At 40.4% G+C, this 21,311-nt stretch overlaps 1 protein-coding gene across 1 annotated transcript in view; it reads right to left on the bottom strand.

The window, feature by feature from the left end:
• The window catches only part of SNX25 (sorting nexin 25), a 76,580-nt gene that overhangs the window by 4,772 nt on the left and 50,497 nt on the right, over nucleotides 1–21,311 (bottom strand). The window contains exons 10-16 of the mRNA XM_064149004.1: nucleotides 16,646–16,801; nucleotides 12,838–12,969; nucleotides 8,369–8,509; nucleotides 7,722–7,835; nucleotides 7,008–7,172; nucleotides 3,060–3,177; nucleotides 1,015–1,081 (exon numbers count right to left, since the gene is read on the bottom strand). Of these exons, the coding sequence (XP_064005074.1) occupies nucleotides 1,015–1,081; nucleotides 3,060–3,177; nucleotides 7,008–7,172; nucleotides 7,722–7,835; nucleotides 8,369–8,509; nucleotides 12,838–12,969; nucleotides 16,646–16,801 (893 nt within the window). The remainder of the gene's footprint in view (nucleotides 1–1,014; nucleotides 1,082–3,059; nucleotides 3,178–7,007; nucleotides 7,173–7,721; nucleotides 7,836–8,368; nucleotides 8,510–12,837; nucleotides 12,970–16,645; nucleotides 16,802–21,311) is intronic.

Raw genomic sequence — 21,311 nt, 5'->3', positions numbered from 1 at the left:
AAAAGCCATGCTAACACACACAGATAGAGTCACTGACTAGACAAGACAACAGCCCGTTCAGCTGGTCGACTCCTGGGCTATGACGCCTACTTGAGTAATAGTCTCGCTGCTACACAAAGCAGAAACCATCCATTTCATCAGATTTTCAGTGGCCTTTTGCCTCTGGAATGCATTACAGAAACCACAGATTCACAAACCTGCAGAAGAACAACATCACCCTGTTTAAGAGCATCAGTAATGATGGATGTGTCATGGAAAACGTGTTTGTGACAGTGGCCTGCTCTACTGAATCAAGTGTATGCTTTTGTACCTGGTGAGGAAAAAAAAGACTTTTCCAATATTTTTCTGACCAGTGAAACAGCTTTCCACATGAAAGCTGTGTACAGACAAGCACACTTACTTCATAGCCTTCTCCAGGCCTCACTTGACAGATGTGTCTTCAAATGATACAGAAAAATACTTTATGATAATAGAGCACTGTTGCATGTGTACACTTTCCATGTTATAAATTAATGGTTCTCATCACGTATGAACGTTGTTTCAGTCACTTCAGAGAAATATTTGATTTGAAAGGAATTAGAAACTTAGTTTCATATCTGGCAAAAATCTTCATGGTATTTTAAGATAAAGCACAAACCAGTAAAACCCATTCAGAGCCAATCCATTCATAAAAACAGGATAACAGGTAAGTTTTCTAGATATATATCTACAGATATGTACACAAGGCTGCTTCACTAAAAAGATAAAAAGTCTCATTTTGTAGGTCTGTCTCCCATGAAATACTGTGTTCTTCCAAAAGCAAAGCCCTCCAAAGGGCTAAAAATAAGGAGGAAGATACATTCATGTATCTGTGTTCTCTAATCAACACAAGGTACTTATAAACTGAGCTGCATAAAACAAATGCAGATTACCCTATACAATAGAATGTCCAGATCATTTTAGTTAACAATTCTGCTCCCTGCCTCTTTTTCATAGTACAATGATGCAGGTTCAGGTAAAGTAACAGCTACTTACTTGTTGATAGTTCTTCCAAAAGTGACTTGTACTAGTGCAATTAAGGTTTTTCTGACCCACTTGAACACTAGAACGGTGAAAAATGACAGAAAATAAAAAACAAGATATTAACAGCAATAAGGAACCCATGCCCATGTCTAAAACCTTCCCTTCCACACCAGCTCCTCCTCTCAAAGAGCCCCAGCCCAGGTTTACAGTAAATATCTCTTTAAATCCTTTCCACAATTTCACTCATTGAAAATGGGTTCCATTTCTCTTGCAGCATCTTGCTTCCATAAGTGCCAAGGCAGCTGGCAGGTATTATGGCTGAGCCACTCTCCATCATCTTTGAAAAATTAAGAGTGGAGTGAAGTGAATTGAGAACTGTCTGAATGACAGAACCCAGAAAATGTGGTAAGTGGATCCAGTCTTGTTCAACATACTCATCAATGACCTGGTTGAGAGACACAGCATAACCTCAGCATGTTTGCTGACAATATAAAACTGAAGGAGGGACTGACACAGAAGTCAGTACTGCCATTCAGAGCCATCTGAACAGGCTGGAGTCCTCCACCTGAGGAGGAATACACTCATGCACCAGCACAGGTTAGGGGTTGACCTGCTGGAAAGCAGCTCCAAGGAGAAATACCCAGGAGTCCTGGTGGACAAGTTCACCATGAGGAAGTAGTGTACTCCTGTGGCCAAGAAGGCTAACAGTATTTCAGGGTGTATTAAGAAAGTGTGACCAGCAGGTTGAGGAAGGTCCTCCTCCCCATCTCTCCACCCTGCAGAGACCACTTCTGGAGTACTATGTCCAGTTTTAGGCTCCAGAGAGCCTAGGAACTACTGGAGAAATGTCACAGGCTCCACTCTAGTGGAGGGCTCCAAAGACTGAAGCATCTCTCTTACAATAAAAGGCTGAAAGACCTGGGTCTGTTCAGCCTGGAGAAGATTGAGAGGGGACCTTATCAATGCTTATAAATATCTAAAGGGTGGGAAACAAGAGGATGGGGCCAGAAAACGATGCCCAGCACAGGACAAGGAGCAAGAGGCATAAATTAGACCGTGGGAGGTTCCATCTGAACACAAGGAAAAACTTCAGTACTTTTGAGGGTGACAGAGCACTGGAACAGGCTGCCCAGAGAGGTAGTAAAGTCTCCTTGTCTGGAAATACTCAAAACCCACCTGGATGCAGTCCCAGGCAACCTGCTGTAGGTGAACCTGCTTTAGATGACCTCCAGAGAACCCTTCCAACCTCTACCATTCTGTGATCTTTAACATTCTGAAAACATTTTCACTCAAACCAAGCATTTAGCTGTTCATTACAAATACAATACCCCAATGTGAGTGCTCCCTAGCCATTACTGGTTACTCTTTCTTTCATGGGACTCGCTATGGGCACAAGAAGGGCTACATATGGGACATACACCTGCCATTCTTGAAAGGTGCTGCATTTTATAGTAGTTACCCTGTAAATAATTTTACAGAGCACTAAGTGTGGCTGCACATTCAAACAGAAAAAACAGTAGTTGTTTTGGTTTTTTATTACCATCACTCAATTACATAAAGGAAGGGGGGAAAAAAAACCCAACCTAGTACTGAAATAAGCCACAGTTCCAGAGCATCTTTTCCATTACCCAAACTGCAAAAAAAAAAGCATAAATATAATGGAAATGGACATTAAAATTATATAGCTTTGTCAGTGGGATGCTCTGTAAGAAAGTCCTCTTTCTTTCCTCATAATTCATACATTCTACCTTGCTGTGCATTTACGGAAAACATGCTTCTGTACTTTTATTTTTATTCCAGAGTTTTCAAATTAAGAACTTCACAACATTAAGTGCAAGTGCCCTCCCCTACTACTTATACCTTTGCTGCTATGTTATACTGGAATTTCACTTTTGAATGAAAGGTTCAAAGTTATAAACTACTGAAGAATAGCTCTGTTCCAAGCTGCTTATACAGACTGCAAGAACATTTCCACTTATTGAAACAGCAAAGACATCCAAATTACACAGTGCCCCAGACATCTGCACCAGCAGCAAATAAGTAGGTTTATAGCTTACTTCCTCGCAGTTCAAAAATCTCTCCAATCAACATGAAACATGGTTCAGCAAGAGATTCCCTTTTCCCATCCACCTCTTCTCCATAGTCTGACAGGTCACTATCCTCTTCTGCTTCTTCCTAGAAAGAGACACACAACGTGGGTATGCACTGCCATCTAATACTGCTGCCCCACTCCATCATCTAGTCTGGGAAACCTGCTTCATGGCTCTGTTCTGTTGCATTATTTTGGTGCCTTGGCCTTACTCTTACAGTCACAGTCTTTCAGTACAGAAAGCACCCTACAGTGTCTCAGCTCTACATCCATTTTGTCTTAGTCCTTCACACCCTCCAAGTCCCATCTACAGCTCATTGTTGACTTTGGGTACATTTCCAGTCCCTGAATGTTCTCCGGCCATGGCACTGCCTACAAATAGCTTCACAGTGTTGCATCTTTCAACACCTTAAATATCCTGTACCCTCCCCCTCCTATGCCACATTTGGCATTTGTCTCTAGCACCACTCTCCTCATAACCAGAAAAACAAAAGAAAAAACTCTGCAGCACTGAAGTGCACTGTAAATGTCCTCTCAGATGTCCCCTGTTTGCTGACTTTCACAGCTTGATGAGTCTCCAGTTTTTACAGCTCTCTGTTAATGTTAGGCTAAGCTGTGACCAAAGGCAGGGAACAAAAAGCCACACCATACTGACAAGAAATGTCACATAAGGAAACCAGAAATCCTCATTCATTTCATCATGCAAGCACAAACATTCACTGATGATGAACAGTTTTCTCCAGAGACAGAGTCTACAGCAAACTCCAGGTCTGCTCACTATCTTCCTGTAGTCAACAGGCTTCTCAGCTCTTTGTTATTTTAATTGCTTGAGAAATTGTTACATTTTTGTAGTAAACATCATTCTGTATTTTTGTAAAGCATTTGAACAACAGAACAGAAAATAAGCTTCCTGAATTTGTAGTTGAGCCCACAGGGTGCAGTTTGATAAAGACAGATGCAAAGCAGCAATAACTCACTGTACAAATGCAGGAAACAAAACAATTGATATAGCATCAGGCTACAGAAGGAGATGCCAGGGCTGTACTGCTGTGGAAAGGGCAAGTGCAACACCATGATGTTTGAGCATGAATATTGTCAGTGTGACACACACATATATCTATAAAATATGTTTTCAGACGTGGGGAGAGCAAAGTCTAGTGGAAGCATCATGTTTCAAACTTTGATCACCACATTTCCAAGATGAATAAAGGGGTAAGTCCAGAGCAAAACCATAAGAACTACATAAAAGTTTACCTCACAAAAACTATCAGAAATTAGGGCTGCTCAGTCTAAGAAGTAAAAGAATGAAAGACAAAAGCAAACTAGTAACTCCTGATAACAGAGAATCCTGATCCAAACTGTCCTTGCAGACAGGACAAGTGCTAGCTGATTAAAGAAGGGAGATTTAAGTTAGAGAGTAATAAAAGGTTTATAACTCTGAAGATAGCTGAGACCTGGGATATGCTACCTTGGTCTGGCTAGAAAACACCAGTTATCCGAAAAGGCATCAGACAAACATGTGCCAAAAACTTTGCCAGCAGAGTTCAATTCTGCTTGGAGCAGGAGGACAAACCTGATGACCTCTCAGAAATCAGTGTTGTATTTTTCTGCTGTTCAGTGAGTCCCATGCATTTCAACAACTCGGTGAAAAGTGTAAATTCTTACACCACAGCACATTTTCTATCCATTAACACCTCATAAAACTAAAAGATCTTCCTATAAATGGCATCGGCTGCACTTTTTTATCTGGTTTAATCTTGACAACTAGGAAATAGGTTCTAAAGCTGGCCCTGTCCAAGATGCTGTTTATATGAGAGATCTGAAATTGCTGCAATATAGAATCTTGGAAACAGCACTCAAACTCACATTGTAGCTTTAAAATGCTTTAAAATGCAAAAAGAGACATAAAAAGGGCAAGAGTGCTATACCAGAGCACTCTCTTCTACCAAGTCCAAAACATGAACTAAATCAGGAATTCTTAGTTGCAAAGAGAACAACTGCAACAGCTTTGTAGTGTGTACTCTAACACAACTGACTTCATTAATGGCCTTGAAACAAATTATTTAATTCTACTTCAATTGCTTTAGTACATTTTCCAAAATGGTATCACTGAGCAAGACTCAGCTGATCTCAACCATGAAAGACAAAGTGTGTCCAAGAAAAATTAGAGTTGATCCCAAACAGCCTCACAACTCTCCTCCCTCCAGTTAATTTTATCTTTATTTTTAAACTAGGACAGACATTTCCCATATTGATTCAGAGGGTCTAACAGCTTCCTATACTCTCTCCGTTTGTATTCTCTTACTTTAAAGGATAGAGAAGGAAAAGAAATGAGAGTGAAGGTGGATGTGAAGCAAAGCAGTCTTTGTATTTGCACAGTGCCTGGCATAAAGACTGGATGAGGCACTTAGTGCCATGGTCTAGTTGACTGGCTAGGGCTGGGTGATAGGTTGGATTGGATGATCTTGGAGGTCTCTTCCAACCTGGTTGATTCTGTGATTCTATAATACAATTTAGCCAAAACTGAGCTCCTAGTGGCACAAGGAACAAGAAAGAAATAATATTACATTTAACTAAGTTATGTTCCAACTCCTCTGTTGCCATTTTTTTGTCAACTTCCTTCAGTTTTTCAGTACCATTTCCTTCCTTTCTGCTTTATTTCTTTGTTCTCTATCCTCTCTCATGCGCTCTCATTAGAAGTTTCCTTTCCTTCAACCATATTTCCTAACTACATCCTCCTGCACACTCACATAACACAGGATAGGTGCAGAGTGGGTTATTTTTTGAGGAAGTAGTCTGCCATTTAATTCAAAACCGAGTAGCTTCATGCTTCTGTGCTGTTATGCTGCTTCTACCTAAGCCATTGTACTGAACACAGGTCTGCTTTTAGAACCACAGTACTTTGGTTGAAGTGTAAAATTAGTTTTGAACTTTCTTTATATTTTTGAACTGAGACAAAAGCATTCAGCATCATGTTCTGGTGGGAGGTGTCCCTGCCTGTGGTGAAGGTTGGAACTAGTGATCTTTGAGGTCCCTTCCAACCTAACCCATTCCATGATCTAGGCAGAAACACAGTGCCATTTTCAAAACTGAAAACAGACAGCTTTTTCTTATTCTTGAGAGATGCAAGACCACTTTTTTGCCTATTAACAGGCTGCAACTGGACAAGTTCCCTAAACCACAACTATCCTGCAGAAGGCCCATCCATGGCAGACAACTACATTATGTAAGAAAAGCATTTTTTCATACAAAATATAACTAAAAAGGGGAAAAGAAACAGCTCCTGGGAGGCTGCATATGTGAAACATGAATGATGAAGAGCTGAGAAGAATGGAATTATGGTCAGTTTTTAGTCAAGGAGCTATTTTAGTCGCTGATCTATTCTTTGCTGCACTTGGATGAACTTTTTTTTTATGTCTTACTATCAAATTCTCCAACTGGTTTGCTCACATGGGCTCCAATCTGTATTTGCAAATTCTCTCATTTGCCAAATTCCCATTTGTCAAACCTAGCATTGCTTCCAAAATTGTCTAGAAATGAAGGACACAGAGCTGTTCCCTGTCAAGAGGAGCCTCTGAAATACATGTCACAAGCACCAAAGGCACAAAACTCTTCTAGAAAAAAACACCTCCCACAAAACAACCCCACGCAGACTACAGTTTATTTATTTCCCCTAGGCTACACATATGCCTATACCTATTTTTCAAGGGAAGGAATCTTACTATATTAATAAATACCTTTTAAATTCATGGACAGGTCTTACTACTGATTCTTTGTTCATTTACAGTAAATTACAAATTACCTCTGGAAATGCGTTCCAGTATTACATGCCATTCGAATGCACTGCATTAATGACTCTCCCTGCTTGCTTTAGATCAACAATTAAATTTGGGAAGGTTACATCTCTACCATGTACCTCCTGATGAGAAAACAAATCTCCAGGAAGTCGCTCTAGAAATGAGGAGAGTGAAAAGGACGACTTCTTTCCTTGCACATCAATAACTTTGAGGTGCTCTGGGGAAGGGCTCAAGAAGGCATAAAGTGCTTCACTCTGGCAGAGTCTTTCATCAGAGAGCAATTTCTATGAAAGAAAAATAATGACATAAACAATGCATCAATCAAATATTTCTTGTTAAGGAACAAAGGATGTCAGGCCATCCAATAAAGCTGATTAAGATATGGCTCAGAGGTAGAATGAGGAGAAAGAAAATTGTGTCTCACAAAACCACTTCAAAGGTACTTTAAGAAGCTAGTTCTAAAGTATTAGAAATACTGTAATTAAATGTTTTAGTCTTTCAACCTCATTTTCAAATAAAGTTCTAAGTGGTAAGAAATTTGTTGAGACGTGTTATAGTTAAACAGGGCAATTATAGGATTAATTATTCATTATTTCAGAAGATTTTCTGTTTTTTATAGTTAAAATTAATTTAGCACTGGAGGAATGGTTACTATCAACCAAACTCATTTACACTTCCAGCATGTTAGGCAACTATGACATTTATAATATCAAACCTTACATACGAACTGTTTGTTCTGTGCTCTCCAGTCAACAGAGAGACAGTATCCACCTCAGAGGCACGATTCAATTTCCCTAGTTAGACTTCTATTGCTTGTGTCTTTGTTTTCTTACCTGCAGAAAGTTATTAAGCTGGTTCTTGGATTTCTCCATGAATTTCTGGTCTATGGATTTGAAGGGCAGCTTGCTGAGGGAAGGCAACTGAACTTTCTTCAATAATGGAAAACACTATGTACGAGAAATGAAAGCTCATTTAACATACACATGTAGAAAGGTTTAAAACAGATATTTAAAAAGACTGCTTTGTACTCTCATTTCCCTTCCACATCCCCTTGAAAAACACCTTCCCTTACCCACATGACAGATGACACATCTAAGCCCTTTTCCTGCACACCACCATCATTTATCTATCACTTATCAGAGAGAAAGGTTAAAGCACTGTAAAAAGAGTATTTTACTGTCCCCCAAACCTACCTTTTCTAATACCTTCAGAAAGGTAGTGCAGAGCATATACCATTTTGACATTGGGTTAGCCCAGTAAAAAAGCAAAAGCAAAAAAAAAAAGTATAAACAAGTCTTACAAGCATCTGGCAGAGGCCAGAAATTTGCAGATAGAAAACTGTTTCTAAAAGGCTAAAAGCCAGAAGGCTGGCATAAAATCTGACAGTATTATATTCTTATCTGCTTTTCCCCTCTCCAGGTATCATTCTGTCAAATGTTAGCAATTCACATCATCTCCCTCCACTAATTAAGATTCATACCTCACTGAGTTTTCGGTGAAGGTTCTGAAACTCACTGAGCTTCCTAGGAACAGTCCAGTTCTTAGTTTCAGCTCCACCAACTTCTTGTAAACTCACCATGACAGAGTAACAGGGCACTTGTTCTCCATTCTCTTCTAAAACCTTGTGGGGAGAAAACCAACAGGTAAGGTATACTACTTAGAAAGCAAACAGTGGGACATTCAGGCTGCCAGATGACTGCCCTCCAAATTCAATTGTCATCAATTGCCCCTGCTTCTCTTGCAGTTTGAAGGCTACACATGGAGCAACACCTTTAAGGGACTAAACCTACCAAAAATGCTGTAAGTCTGAAGCAGTCCCCCAGCAAGCCACTACACACCTCATATACAGCTTTGCAATTCTGTCCATTACCAAGCAAATCTGCCTGAGGTGCCTTCTTCAAACATCCACATGTACCAACCACACAACTATCTGATACTTGCAAATATTCCCATCTCTCGCAACTCCATTTTCCTGACTATCCTTCCATTACTCTCACTCATCTTTCTCAGTGCTTGTGCTCAGGCTCACTCACATGCCAGGCACAGCAGCTCTGCAGCTGGGCCATCTGAGAATGACTTCTCTGCTCCCCTAAGCTACTTCGCATGCACAGAACACATGGTATTACATGGTGTTTATTTCTGAGGGGCTCACAACTTGAGAAAAACACTAAGGAACTGAGCTGCCCAAGAGCCACAGGAAGGAGCAGCAACTATCCACATGATGCAAATGGAACAGCTACAGCAAAGAAGAAATTAAATTATCCATTTTTTGAGACAGTAGCAGCAGTGTCACCATATTATTTCTTAATTTGATGAGCCACCCACAACTTTACTCATGTCCTAAAGGTAACAGATTTTTGCTTCCTTGTTATAAGGAACTAGATTATGAAAGGCAAACAACATAAATGCATTAAATATATAGCTTTTTATTTGACAAACCAAACTCTCAAATGCTTGTCTTAATAGATGTGCAAATAACAGAAAGATCATTCTAAAGTATCACTCACATAGTATTTTTGAAGAAAGGGGTTTATATGGTTTGGGATTTCTGAGTGGGCTTTGTTGTGTTTGGATTTGTTGTGTTTGGTTAGTTTGTTCTTTTTTTTTTTTTTAAGAATATTTAATTAATCCCATTAGGGTAAGGATAAACTTGAAAATTCATATAATTATGCCCCATTTTCTGAGCAGCCTGTAAAGGTCTGACAACACAATGTTAATGGCAGGTTACTCGACAAACAGCTACATCTCCACTGCAAAAGACACTCAACTAAAATGTATCCTTGTATTACAGGGCTGTTCAGAGCCATACATGGAGAATATTCCCTATGATGCACTCCTCCTAAAGCTGCACATGGACCACTGGAAACCTGATTTGAAGCTCAGGATGCACATCTCAATGTAAAAAAAAAAAACCAACAAGCAAGCTGCGGCAGCACCCAGAGAGAATACAAAGCACCAGCCTGAATGCCTGGAAATGTGCCTGGTTCCCAGCACAGCTATTTGGAGAACTGTCTTTCTCCTGCCAGATTACTGCAGAAAGAGATGTTTGAATAGCCTCCAAAATGTAGGTCAGAAGGCTCTGGCACAGAGGGACCAAGATCTCCTGGAACAGTCCCTGCGATGCCTACCCTTCAGCTAGACTGGATTTGTGTTTGTAGGAGACTCAAACAACTTCTGGCAGCTGCTTTTGAAAACTAGGAGATGAACTCAGAAAACAGAGCAGATTCGAGTCATGCCTATCCTTCTCCATTACACATTCATCCCCAGGGCAGGAATTTGCATCCATGTAGGGTTATCTGAACTGCAACTGTCAGCGAGAGTCATCCCTCTGGAGGGAGTTCTGAAAATTATAGGACTGGTTTTCTGAAAATCTTCAGGATCTTCTTAAGAAAAAAAATAAAAAATCTTAACCAACTTCAGTAATTGTGCATTTGTTTTTCCAAATTAATGAATTGACTGAAAAACACACGGAAAAATGAGATGTTAGGGTGCCTTCTAAACCAGGAGATCTAGTTCATCACTGCAACAGGCACCACCTCACACAACTGCTATCACAAATTAATTCAAACTCATGAAACACCAGGGGTTTTCCCCTCATTTCTTTCATACTGTAAGTCTGCCCTACAGCCTCACCCTGGTCTTCAGAAGTTTCCTTTTGCCTTTTGCTAAGCTAAGCCAAGCCAATGAAAGTGCTTTCACAATCAGTTCGCAGGGAAGAAGTTCCTCATTCAATCCTTTCAGTTCCACCTTTCCCAAACACAATAGCCTGGCACCTGCAGAGAAGCTGTAATGTATTGTCACCAATGGAAGGTCCTTTCTTGATGCATTCAAGGGCCACGTTTGCCATTTTCACACTTGCAGCCCACTAAAGACAAACTGCACATTTGAGAAGCCACAAGCATACCTACTACTTCCAGCCAAAATGCACTCCAGTGCTCCTGCTGAACGCTGAGCCTTGCATGCTGCACTGCATGACCAGTGCTGAGTACAGGGGAAGAATAACCTCCCTCGTCCTATTAGCCACACTGTCCCTGATACAGGCCAGGATGCCATTGGCTCTCTTGGCTACCTGGGCACACTGCTGGCTCATCATTAGCCAGCTATCTACCAGCAGTACCCCCAGGTAGTACCAGCACCCCACAGAATCACATATGCACAGCCAGTGCATTTAACTGCCTCACAACTATTAAGACTGAAAGATTCAAAATAAGAGAGTATAAACAACAGTTTGGGGACACATTTCCCCCCCCCCCCCCCAGGGTCTTAAGTAATTCTAGGGGATTTATGGATTATCCTTTAACTGGTTTAGTAAATCAGTTTAAAAGGTTGATGACAGGCTATTTCACTTCTGGCTTAAAATGCATATCAATACTTACTTTTACTAAGCTTTTCTGAAAAAAACCCCACAGGGCCACCAAATTTTTCCTTTCTCTAAAATCACAGAACTACATGCACAGAAGCATTAGCTACAGCTAATTAGCAACAGTGTATTTTGCAGACAGAAAGACAAATGTCACCTACTCATATCCCCTGAAATCAACTGCAGCCAGAACATTCCCAAGCAATTAATTAACATGCTAACTACAGTATTAACATTTTCTCCAGCTTACCCATTGAAGCACAGAGCTGCAAGCAGCACAGTTAATGCAAGCCTGCATTTAATTATCTAATCCAGTACTACTTACAAGTTATACTTAAGGCAGCAAGTAATTAGGAGCCTCTCCCAACCTCTCTCTTATTTAGCCAAACCACCTTCTAATCTGGTAATAAGGGAAATGCTGGGAAGGTCTATGTGGTGCCTCTTACCCACAAGCTGCCATTCTCCATTTCTGTTGCACACAGTACTACTACTCTTGTTTCAAAAACCAGACTTCAAAAGCTACACAGAACTCTTAAAGACAACTCAAGAGCTTCACTATTCTCAACTGTGTCACTTGAAAACAGCATTAAAAAAAAACAAAGCCCAGACATTTATACACTGAGAATTGTTTTTTCAAAAGGGCACCTTAAGTTTTTTAACCTGCTGGATTTATTTCCTCTTTTACAGACAGTGAGTTTAACTGCAGACAGACCTATCAACTTGCAAGAGCTCAAGACACAACCTAATTTAACAGCACATCATTTTTTTTTCTTTCAAGAAAAATTATCTCAAGAAAAGTACTTATTTAAGGAACATTTTCTTAACAGCAGTGGAAGGGAAGCCAGTAGAGATCAAGGTAATCCTTAATTCTCTGAAGTGATACTGTCACAAAGATTGCTTATGCATGATAGGAGCCTAGTTACTAAGTTACAAGCATTTATTTGGTTACTTTCCTGGTAAGTGTTAACAGAAAGCCATGAGATGGTAATAATTTGTTTTCATTTTGTTTTACATTCATTCTACAATTGTCTGCCTATGGTCAAACAGAGAAGCAGAACAAGACACAGACACACAATAAAACAAATAAACTAACTAGCTTCTGCAATTCATGGATTTAAAGCAATTCCTTCCTTGGTATTCTAGTCCCTGAAATTGTACTGCCATTAAGCATAGTAACATAAACCACAAAGTGCTAAGTACTGCATCTTTCATATGCAGCAGAGATAACTGCACCCAAGTGTGATAGCATGGTAATATAAAAAAGGAGTCAGTCCTCGTGTCAAACAAGGCCCTTAGGATTGCAAATTGATATACCTAGTACCAAAACCAGTTCACATACATGCAGGTGGTTTTATAACTCCATTACAACAGTGCCCAAGGACTAGAAATTCTGTATACGCATCATAGCTGTCACTAGGGAAACAGAAGAGGAGCTGAAAAGATGTTCGACTTTCCTCCTCCCTCAAGTATATATGAAGTACACACTGTGTACACAAAGGTATAAAGAAAGTAGACAGAGGGTATTTTTTCTTCTCTTCATGCAAGTTTAAACTGGCCTAGAAGACAAAAAGCTACAAAAAGCCTCATACCTCTCCTGAAACAATTAAGGCTTTCCACATGCCAAGATTTTCACACCACCAGTCTGTTCTTGCAATGTGCAGCTGAAGGTCGTTGTGCTCTCTCTCCATCAGAGTAATTTCATCCTTCAGCTTTGAAACAATCTGCAGAGCAAAGTTTATTGATTATCACTGGTAAGAAAAAAGCTTGTGCAACATTCCTAGCTGTGCCTTTGGGGACACTATTCAAAGAGGAGAAAAGGTACAAACGCAGGAAGAGAAAGAACAATTATAAACTTGTAGAATACATAATAATCCTAAAGAATACAAAAATTACTTAGAAGGACTTAATATTATATTATCACACTATCAGCATAAAGCATAATTTAGATGATATACCACACACACATATTACACATTTCATGTTTTACACACAGTATAAATTGAAATGCCTGAAATATGCATTACTGAAGACATTCTCTTCACCATTTTCAGATACATATGATGCAACCAAAGAGCCTGAGAAAAGATTCAATTTCTAGGAACTTAGCTGTGCTAATACTAACTCAGGAAGTTACCACATAATTTATTTTAGTTTTGGATATATATTCTCATGAAGACATAGCTCAGCATCATAATCTCATACAGGAGGAACAGTGTATGTCATCACACCAGCAAAATGTAAGTACTAAGCATACTACTCGGAGACAATATGACAAGGGGAGGTGGAGGCACACATAATATGTGACATTAGAAACACATCAAAACAAACCAACACTTTAAAATAAATAAAAAAAGATGACAGCTGACAGTCCAGTTGGAGTCTTAGCTGTCCCACTTGTGAGGCAAGTGGTACATTCTACAGAGTTACAGTATTTCTGGTTCTTTAGGAATTTTTGTCTCAAGCAAGACATGAAACATCATCTACACAGCAGCCATATAACAACCTTCTAGCACGTACCTAACCTTCAGAATAATTTTGGTTTGGGTTAGGGTTTGTTTATTTATTTACCATTAACATACAGACTGTTCTGCTTTCACCTTACACAGACTCCCATAAGTAGCATCCAGGACCAAGGGATAGATACACAAGAATTAGTAAGGTTTTGTAAGTAAATATCTACTTCACCCATAAAACAAATACTGAAACTGCATCTGTTTTATTATTCTGTTTCAAAGGTAGATGCGTTTCTAAGGACAAATAATATCATAAGAAAAAAAAACAAACAAAATATATTTAAAAAAACAACCAAACAAAAACCCACCCAATAAAACCCAAACAACAAGAAAACCCCCACTAGTTTAGAAGGGGTACAATCCCCACCCTCCCCAAGAACTTAGATATAGGAAGCTATTATTGGACACTGGAATGGGCTGCCTGGGGAGGTGGTGGAGTCACCATCCCTGGAGGTGTTCAAGGCAAGGTTGGACGTGGCACTTGGTGCCATGGTCTAGCCTTGAGCTCTGTGGTAAAGGGTTGGACTTGATGATCTGTGAGGTCTCTTCCAACCCTGATGATACTGTGATTTCTCAAAAATACAAAGGAACATACAGGTGATTCATCCACATGAATGCAACAATATATAATTTTGATATATAATTTGATATTTCCATATCAAATTAAAAAACACATATTTAAAACTATAATGCTACACAAACAACTGAAATAAGATTCCTCTCTAGAGAGCATTTTCTTTTAGCACTAGCAGCTTCCACATGCAACTCAGATCAAGACTTTCCTTCCTTGCCTGACTGGCACATGATTTGCTCACTGTTAGATGCCATTTAAAGATGTACATACAAAGAGAAAGCAAAGAACCCAGGCACAGCTTGACATTAAAAGAAAAATAATAATACTAAATGTGTGTGATGTTCCCCTTCAAATGACCTAATTGGCATTTTTAGAAACATTCTTTACATCATATGATCAATAACCAACTTTTTACCTGCCACATAGAACCATAGAATCAACCAGGTTGGAAGAGACCTCCAAGATCATCCAGTCCAACCTAGCACCCAGCCCTATTCAGTCAACTAGACCATGGCACTAAGTGCCTCATCCAGCCTTTTCTTGAACACCTCCAGGGATGGTGACTCCACCACCTCCCTGGCAGCCCATTCCAATGCCAATCACTCTCTCTGGGAAGAACTTCCTCCTAACATCCAGCCTAGACCTCCCCTGGCACAACTTGAGACTGTGTCCCCTTCTTCTGTTGCTGGTTGCCTGGGAGAAGAGACCAACCCCCACCTGGCTACAGCCTCCCTTCAGGTAGTTGTAGACAGTAATGAGGTCAGCCCTGAGCCTCCTCTTCTCCAGGCTAAACAGGCCCAGCTCCCTCAGCCTCTCCTCATAGGGTTTGTGTTCCAGGCCTCTCACCACCTTTGTCACCCTTCTCTGGACACATTCCAGCACCTCAACATCTCTCTTGAATTGAGGGGCCCAGAACTGGACACAGTACTCAAGGTGTGGCCTGACCAGAGTTGAGTACAGGGGAAGAATAACCTCCCTATCCTACTGGCCACTCTGTTCCTGACACAGGCCAGGATGCCATTGGCTCTCTTAGCCACCTGGGCACACATCCAAAGCAAAAAACAATAAAGTCCCAAAGACTGGTGTCCCAGGCTTACACTGTCAACCCTAACTATGTATTCAGAGGTTTCACATGTAAATGCTACTGCAGTAATGCAGGCATTAAAAAAAAGGCACAGCTGTGCTTTTACCACTTTGAATAGCAGTGGTTGGGTGTCAAACAAAATGTATTTTCTTACAGTTGAGGACACACATACAGTATAGCAGCTGCAAGCAGGACACCCCCAGAGCAGCTGTGCACATTTCCACTTGTCTGCAGTAACCTCTGGTACAAGGGAGATGTGGGAAGGACAGAGAAAATGAAGCCAGGCAGGGTAGGGGTAGCTGGAGCAGCAGAGAGTTAGCAGGGTGTCAAAATCTATTCAGACCAGCATCTTAGCACTCACATTGACTGAAGGAAGAAATGTACAAAGAACCTAGTTCCTGAGCAACAACTAACATCCAGGTACATTTCTGCTATCTCTGGTAAGAAGCCATTTTAGGGAGAAGCCTTAACTGCTTGTTGGTCTCACCCACTCTTTACCACTTGAAACCAATCTCACTACAGCTGAAAAACTTGGCCCAGCTGCATCTAAACAACAGTCCTGTAACATCATCCTCAGTAGCAATGCAAATAAGTTGGCCTAAGCCAAAGGCAGAACATTTGCTTCTACCTGAATGTGCTCTCAGATTGCTTAACTGCTGCATTTTGCAGAAAGAAAAAAAATTCAATCCAAACCAAAAGAGTTGAAGTTTTATATCCCTCGGATTATGTAGCAATGAAAGTGTGCCCTGCAGATTTCCCCTAGCTCCTTATAAATTACATCAGTCATTTTTATAGGTCTGGGGTTTTTTTTCCCTCCTTTGAGTCGAACAAGCCAGTCAGAACTGTAGGTGAAGTAACTGTGCTCTGCTATTTAAGATCCAGCAGAGGGAGCAGACGTTAACCTGCACATCCCTCCGAGGCAGGGACATGAAGTAAATTGCCATGAAGAATGACAGAGACACCACTGAGTAGAGATACCAACAAAGCAGCAAGACTGGGGGAGTGGTCATTATTTTATGACAAACAAAGCAGTATAAATCACAGTTGCAATTTTAGTTACGAAAGTAAATCATTCAAATGAAGCTCTGAGTTCACTTTCTGTAACAGGCTGACTGAAAGAAGAATCTGGTGTGTCTCTGAGCCTGAAACAACTGGATATTACACAAACACACAGAGAATATCACCAAACAAAAAAGAGAAAGACTGCAGATGCTGAAGGTACTGACCTTTTTGTCGGGTTTTGGTGAATTACATATGGAATTCAGAGCCTGTTTCTTATATTCAAGCTTGTCATTTAGCTCACGGAGTTTATTTACAGCATAACTGGCCTGCTCGTTAATTCTTGTGGTGCATTCTTCAGTAGCTTCTTCACAAACTTGGCTCTAACAACAGAGGATAAGAGTAATTGCATGAGCAATAATAAGAAGACAGTTACTGTTTACTCCATAAGCATTTTACACATAAGAACACTTCTTGATATATATGAAAATGTAGGTCTTAACAGATCCTAACAGATATTTCAACCTTCAGATCCAACATGAAACATAAAACCCAAGCCCAAACAAACAAACAAAAACATCACCAACAAAGTCTCATTATCATTTACATTACAGCAATTTGGCAACTTTTCCCATCTGTGCAAAATGACCTTCAAGCTAAGGCTTTAGTGCAAATGAGAAGAATAACCTAAGTTTATTTGAAAAGCAACAACAGCTTTCACAACCAATATTCGAAGCCAGATAGAAAAGCAAATACTTAGCTCTGAGCTGAAAGATAATGAGACAGGGTAGGGAGGGGAAAAGTGATGGGAAGCAGAACCAAAAAGCCTACAGTTCTAATGAAGAGTCCTGCTTCCCACAAGCCTTCACAAAACAGATTCATCATCCTGCAGAACAATCTAAACCAAGACCTTTCTCTTCATAAACAGATTTTACTGCTGTTTTTAGAAGTGAGAATAAAAATGTGTTAAAAGCACATATGCTTTACCCTAAACTCATAAATCATTTTTATATCCATTCAGAGAAACCAAACAGCTCCCTCCATCCTGTGTACTACAGATAGGAAAAAATTAGAACTTTTCACACCTGTCAATGACACTGTCTTTAACATCTTTTGGCATTTGCCTCAGCCTCTCCTTTCTTACTCTGCCTCCCCAAATAGACATGAAGATCTCAGCATTGTGATGTTATTGTTATCACATTCAAAGACCTTTGAGATCTGCTTGTGACTATCTAAATTTATCTGTGGGAAGCTATGAAGCTAATTTCATGAATGAGAGTTCTGTGTTATTTAATGACATTCCCACTAAGACAGACGTGTATAATTAATGGAGCTAACAGAAGGAAGTCTCATACACAACTAAATTCCATGATCTTTAGAGAAAACAATGCTACTGTAAACTCTGCAGGATTTTAGACCTCAGTAAAAAAAAGTCTCAAGAAGAGATAGAGGCAATGACCCTCATAAGTAAGGGTAGCAATGCAGAAGCCAGCATGTTCAAGATAAGAATCACAGAATCAGTCAGGGTTGGAAGGGACCACAAGGATCATCTAGTTCCAACCCTTCTGCCATGGGCAGGAACACCCTACCCTAGGTCAGGCTGGCCACAGCCCCATCCAGCCTAGCCTTAAAACACCCCCAGGGATGGGGCCTCAACCACCTCCTTAGGCAACCCATTCCAGCCTCTCACCACTCTCATGCTGAACAACTTCCTCCTCACATCCAGTCTGAACCTACCCATCTCCAGCTTTGCTCCATTCCCCCCAATCCTGTCACTACCTGATAGCCTAAAAAGTCCCTCCCCAGCCTTTTTGTAGGCCCCCTTCAGATACTGAAAGGCTACAATAAGGTTACCTTGGAGCCTCCTCTTCTCCAGACTGAACAGCCCCAATGCTTTCAGTCTGGCCTCATAGGAGAGATGCTCCAGCCCTCTGATCATCCTCGTAGCCCTTCTCTGGACATGCTCCAGCATGTCCACATCCCTCCTGTAATAGTGGCTCCAAAACTGCATGCAGTACTCCAGGTGGGGTCTCACCAGAGCAGAGTAGAGGGGGAGAATCACCTCCCTCGACCTGCTGGACACACTTCTCCTGATGTAGCCCAGGATCTACTTGGCCCTCCAGGCTGCAAGTGCACACTGCTGGCTCATGTTAAGCTTCTTGTCCACCAGCACCCCCAAGTCCCTCTCCTCAGGGCTGCTCTCCAGCAAGTAACTCATGTTCCTTGCCTGCTCAGCAATTGCCTGCTATGTGCTATGCTCCATCCTTCCCTCTGTCTATCTGCATGGACTGTAAGCTCCTCAGATCAGTGTCTGCCTCCTCCAAGCACATGGTACAGAGCTCAGTTCATGGAAGCTTGCTGTCATCTCCTGGCATACAGTAACACGAATAATAAACAACCCTGTGTGCTACTCAAAATGCTACTGAACAGAACAATAAAATTAAAACCCCCATAAACTTCTTGGGAAGCAGAGGTCAAAAAGGACCAAACACCATTTTCAAGACTGAAAAACTGGAGGAGTTTTCATATGAAGTTTGGTTTTGGTAATCAAAGGATCGCAATTAATTACAAATTGAGTTAGGGTCTGCTCCCAGAGGTAGGCTACACAATTTCAGTGTCATTAACATTTTGGATACAGCAAAACCCACCAATGAATCATTAGGCTATCACAAAAATGCTAGAATTGCAAGATAGTAAGACACCTGTATACAAATTGTTAAATTTAATCAAGTAACTAACACATTCAAAAGGTGAGATCGTAAAGGATTGTGTTCTTTTTCTCTGACTGCTAAAACAATGACCTCCTTTTCTGTGAGTGCTGCAGAATACACACTTTAGGCTTATTTTAGCTGACAAAAGCAGCACCAGTGCAAGCACCAGACTCTTCTTCTACAGAGTGCCAAATGCAGGCAATGCTTCCTTCTGTTATTTTTATGTCTACTCATAAGCTTTTAAAGCAGGTTTTTGTCCAAGGAGAAAAAAAGCAATGGACTGGAAGGAAGAGGAAAGAGCTTGTTCCACATGCAGCAGAACCACCAGTCTTGGCTTTGCCTCAATTTCTATCTTCTGATTTGATTTTCTCATGTTTATTCAGGGCTCACCTTCCCTCTTGCCCTTCACTCTGTGAGGACACTAAATGGCTTTTGACCTATCCAGCTATACAAGTAACATTTAGAGAAAATTAACACTGCTAACTCCCCACAGTGCTCCAGGAATTGAGGACATAGACCTCTAAAAGCCAAACTGAAATGAAAACAGTTAGTATTTGCTAATAATATGGATCCCTGCAGAAATGGCAGATCTCTCAGCTGTGGTTTCCTGCACACGAGGAAGAAAACCCCCAAACCTATTAGCTAGTAGTGCATTTTCACCAACGTTTGGAAGCTTCAGAAAGAAGCACCTTGTATGCTCTATTTGCACCTCAAAAAACTCTGAAGCATGGCATAGAGCCATGAGGATGGCTCTATTCAGGAGATGTTCTAACAGTATATGCAAATTCATACTTAATTTGCTGTTAAAAATGCAAAAAGCTTTAACGGCATAAGCAAACTTGGCAGTACATTACTCTTCAAGGTTTCACAGCAGCCACAGCACAGATGTATCCAAGGACTCAGAGAAAGGACAGATTATGCTGGTGCCAAAAAGTGAGTTTTTTGGCAGCTACAGCAAATGCTAACTGATAGAGGACAGCTAGTCCTGAAATGCTGTGTCAGGTTTCCTGGAGAAACAGTTATCTCCATTAATCTCTGTATGTATTTTATTCAGTCTAAAAAGCACAATGTTTAATACCTAGGAGGTTCTGAACAAAACCCAGAAATGGCCTTTTCTCAAAGCCCAAATGGTTGAGATGCAAGGACAGAAAGCCTTTGAAGCATCTAACCACTCTCAATACATAGCTGATTCAGCAATGAGAGAAGCAGAAAATGCATCCTCAATATTCTTTCAAGGAAAAGAATGCAGGGAGAAAAACACTGCAAAATTTATCCCCTATGAACTTTAGGGCTTGCTACAATTTCTTCACGACAGTTCATCTCTGCAGGCTTGTGGACTACAGAGACTATCACAGCTGACCTACAGAAATGAAAGTCATATTTCTAGTCATAGTTATAGAAATACTGTTTCTAAATAGCAAGAGGTAGATCACCACATCTTAATTCAGCTTCATTTTTGTCCATTCAGATCCAAACTTTTACATCTTCTTGTATCCTGGAGCAAGTTCACACATCAAATGAAAATATTCATGCTGACCTGAAGAGGCAGCCCAGCTGAAAGATGCTCAGCAGTCTGAGAGATGCTCTTGTCAAAATGTTCTTAAACACAGAAAAAGTTCTCTTGATGTGACTGATTTAGAGAAGTCAATGAAAAAACCTACCCCAAGAGAGCTGCTTTGGGGTTATTGCTAATGACCTATTCAAGGCTATGTTTCAGTATTTTCAGTTCCACTGCTGTTTTAATCAGTTTTATCTTCCAACATAGCCTATTCATTTATTCAATAAATTCACTGAAGAGAAGATCATATTTTTAATTCTTTTTTCTCCTGTTTTGTACAACTTTTAATGCCTATTTAATATATAGGAAATGCAGCATCCACAGGGCCTGATAAGGTCTGAACAGAAACTTACTGACATTTTAGTGAGATTTCCTTCACTGAAAAGCAGAGCAGTTGAGCTTGTATGAGGTATGTTTTGCCTTCTCTGAGACACATGGAGCATAACAAAAGGTACAGGAGTTCAAAAGCTTGATAATCTGAAACATCCACTTAAACGAATTCAAAGATGAAAAAGTAATTTGTATCATTTTGTTTCAAATTGCTTGCAAACACCCCAGGTTTACCTGATGAAAGTGCAATAGTGATGGATATTTATACATAAATCAGAAAAGAAGAAAAATAGT

The sequence above is a fragment of the Pogoniulus pusillus genome, chromosome 9, assembly GCF_015220805.1.
Source record: "Pogoniulus pusillus isolate bPogPus1 chromosome 9, bPogPus1.pri, whole genome shotgun sequence".
Lineage (NCBI taxonomy): Eukaryota > Metazoa > Chordata > Aves > Piciformes > Lybiidae > Pogoniulus > Pogoniulus pusillus.
The sequence above is the reverse complement of the archived record's forward strand: the minus strand, read 5'-3'. Positions and strand labels throughout refer to the sequence as shown.